Raw genomic sequence first — 3286 nt, 5'->3', positions numbered from 1 at the left:
CATACGAAGAGATATAAGTCCGAATGAACGAAAGATATGAAGTAAAATTGTTCGTATGTGTTCTGGGTCTATGACTCAATATATATTGAATGTCCACGTTTTGGGAAAGCCATATAACCAAAGAGAATCCGTGGGACATGAAAAAAGGACCTGCAAGTAAAGTTTTATTGCAGATTATAAAGTCCATCCGAGCACCGTTTTGAAGCACCATCAGTTCATCCAAGACTTACAAGTTCATTCAAGGAGAATCCAGCTGATCATCTTCACCAAGTCATAAGCAACTTCAACGTTCAAGAAGACTCGAATACCAGATGGGAATGCGTCTACTACAGTGATGCATTCATCTGGGGGGAGTTCATGTGTTGTACTCTTTTTCCTGTCCTTGGTTTCCCATTTTGCCACATTGGTTTTGGGGTTTTCCAGGAGATGTTTTAATGAGGCAACATTAAGCATGCAACGAACCTGTACCGGATGTGTCGATCAAGGGGGAGTGTTATAAACCAAATGATGATCGACCATGGACCAGCCCGTACTGCAGACCCAATCCGGGACATGATAAAGACAACCAGAGACTATGTGTTTATCTAGTATATATTCCATGTATATCTGTAACATAGTGTTTATCCTTATCCTTATCTTGTTAGGATAAACATGACCTTATGACGGTCTAATACCTTGTATATATATGGACCTTCTGGTCGACAGTAATGAGAATAGATGTATTTCCCCAACACTTCATTTACAACATTCTTTGATTTATTAGTTTCTCAATCGATGTTAATTCGGTTGAGATGAATCCGACCCGAAAGTAGATCCGATCCGTATTAAACAATGTCATATTTATTATAATACCCCTGACATTCAGGTCCTTGCTGTTATTATTATGTGCGAACGAACGATTTATTCATTCATTCATTCATTGTTAGACGGGACGATCATTCATCAGCGTCGGGAGATCTCTTCTGGGAATCGAGGATAAACATGGTAACAATTCAATACTTCCCGTTACTGTATTTAGGCGTCTGGATTTTGGATCTGCCTTTTCGATCTTGTGCCCTTTGTTATCGACGATGCTTTTTATTGTTTGAATCTGAGATACCTTATCTCTGATCCTTCCTTCCTTTCTGGTTGCGATTTGATCGGTAATCGATTTAATCTGATTGGATCTGCTTACGGATTGCTTGATTGTTTGTTTTCATGGAGCCTGTTGTTGGAAGTAATTAAGCTTCTTGGGTTCTATGCCTTACTTCTAGCTTTATGTTCTTCTGAATTTGGCAAAAGAATCTCGCGGATCTGTTTCACCTTGATATCTCTTATAATGGGCTTTAATCTTCTATTGCAAAAAAAATGCTTTCTTTTCAAACATGTAGCTTTAGATATATTGATCTAGGATCTTCTCATGCTTTGTAACTGATGAGCTTGGAGGAGATGGGCAACACCAATTACGCACTATAAATTTCCATTTCAGAATGGTTTTGATTGGATGGACAAAAAAAAACTAGGGTAATGCGTTCTTGAAGTTATAGGATTCTTGTCAAATAAAAGCCTTTTAGTGAGCTGATCCTAGAAAAAGACAAGTTCAAACGTTTGGCTCAAGAATTTTTTAGGGGTCTTGTTTGTATGTACTTCCAGGTACAGTTCGTGGCTTCTGTTTCTGCCGAAGAATTTACCTTGTTGAGTTCATGTTTTCCTAGGAGTTGTACTTTCTATCTAGTTCTATGTATCAACTTGTTTTTGTTTTTTTTGTTGGCTCAAGAATCTTGGGTTGGTGTTTTGTATTTCCAGATACATTTCGTGCTTCTAGTTAGTCGGCAAGGAAAAGTGAGGCTCACCAAGTGGTATTCGCCTTATACACAGAAGGAAAGGTCTAAGGTATATACACCTCAAGTTTTACCAGTATCAAATCTTTCAGCTTCATTCATCGCTGCTTATGCTTTGCTTTCCCTTTGATTTTTACACCTGGAAACTTGATGTTGACAGGTCATACGCGAACTCAGCGGTGTCATCCTCAACCGAGGCCCCAAGCTCTGCAATTTCATCGAATGGAGAGGATACAAGGTTGTCTACAAGAGGTAAACAAAGAAAACATTTGAAGATGATTACAGAACTTATACTTCAAAAAAAACATGGGTAGTGAAGATGATTGTTGTGTATTTGTGCAGGTATGCAAGCCTGTATTTCTGCATGTGCATTGATGAGGCGGATAACGAGTTAGAGGTACTGGAGATTATTCATCACTATGTCGAGATTCTTGACCGTTACTTTGGCAGTGTGAGTTGACACATATCCAAAAAGATTTTCTGTCAGCTTACCAAAAAAACAACTAGATATTGATTTAGAGTTGTTTATTCTATGATCTACAGGTTTGTGAACTCGATTTGATTTTTAACTTCCACAAGGTATGCATAGACACAACTCTGAGAGCATTCTAAGTGAAAAGCAATGATTCTATTACACCCTATATTCTTACTTTCATTAATGGCAATTTTCGATCTAGGCGTATTATATATTGGATGAGCTGTTGATCGCCGGTGAGCTTCAAGAGTCGAGCAAGAAAACAGTGGCGAGGATAATATCAGCTCAGGTTTGGTTTCTTAATCTTAATGCTCTAGTCCTTAAGGGTTGTTGTACTTATGATGTGTTACTTTAATTGAAGGATCAATTGGTGGAGGCTGCGAAAGAGGAGGCTAGTTCCATAAGTAACATCATTGCTCAGGCTACCAAGTAGTTTCTTTCTGATTTGTTGTTAAAAAAGCATCGTTAATGGTTTAATTATTTGCTTATTTTCTGAGAAATTCTATTCTAAATCACACTTTTCTTTGTCCATGTCATGTCATGTGTTTTATCTGTTTGATAAGAAACATTTATTGATCCTTGTGGGTTTATGAGTAGTGATTCCTTTGTAATGACCACATACAGTACATTCTTTGGGATCTACCATGATTGATAAGAATACTACCAGATCTAGGTGCATTCTTTCGGACCAAACGTTTCCAAGATCTTATCAGGAATCTTTACTGTTCATTTCAAGTTTTTACTTAGACCAAAACTTGAGTGGCGTTTTGTTTCTCTTCAGATTCCCTATGGTTTCATTGGCTCATCAATAGATAAGAACCAAGACAAGGAATTTCAGAGAACCTCTGTGGAAATATCATAAATGAGGTCGGAGAAGATTCATTTATTACTCAGGGATCTATTTTCTTCCGCTTCTTGAACTCTTGATAACTCTATTTCCATGATTAGATTTAGAGCATCATTATAGAAAAAAGCATTTTACAAAACAAAA

The 3286-nt window shown here is 37.5% G+C and overlaps 1 protein-coding gene across 1 annotated transcript; it reads left to right on the top strand.

The window, feature by feature from the left end:
* The first annotated feature begins 874 nt into the window (after positions 1 to 874).
* Positions 875 to 2961, top strand: LOC106303788 (AP-1 complex subunit sigma-1). Its single transcript, XM_013740109.1, has 7 exons — positions 875 to 984; positions 1786 to 1872; positions 1981 to 2072; positions 2163 to 2271; positions 2364 to 2399; positions 2498 to 2584; positions 2657 to 2961. The coding sequence occupies exons 1-7, from the start codon at positions 982 to 984 to the stop codon at positions 2726 to 2728; spliced, it is 486 nt and encodes a 161-aa protein (XP_013595563.1). The 5' UTR covers positions 875 to 981; the 3' UTR covers positions 2729 to 2961.
* Positions 2962 to 3286: the final 325 nt, after the last annotated feature.

Source organism: Brassica oleracea, chromosome C7 (genome assembly GCF_000695525.1).
Source record: "Brassica oleracea var. oleracea cultivar TO1000 chromosome C7, BOL, whole genome shotgun sequence".
Classification (NCBI taxonomy): Eukaryota; Viridiplantae; Streptophyta; class Magnoliopsida; order Brassicales; family Brassicaceae; genus Brassica; species Brassica oleracea.
This window is presented reverse-complemented; position numbering and strand designations above follow the sequence as displayed.

Excerpts from the sequence above, each read along its gene's own strand:
- LOC106303788 (XM_013740109.1), top strand. Across the intron at positions 2,400-2,497 it reads TGATTTTTAACTTCCACAAG|GCGTATTATATATTGGATGA; the intron begins GTATGCATAGAC and ends TTTTCGATCTAG. Across the intron at positions 2,585-2,656 it reads CGAGGATAATATCAGCTCAG|GATCAATTGGTGGAGGCTGC; the intron begins GTTTGGTTTCTT and ends CTTTAATTGAAG.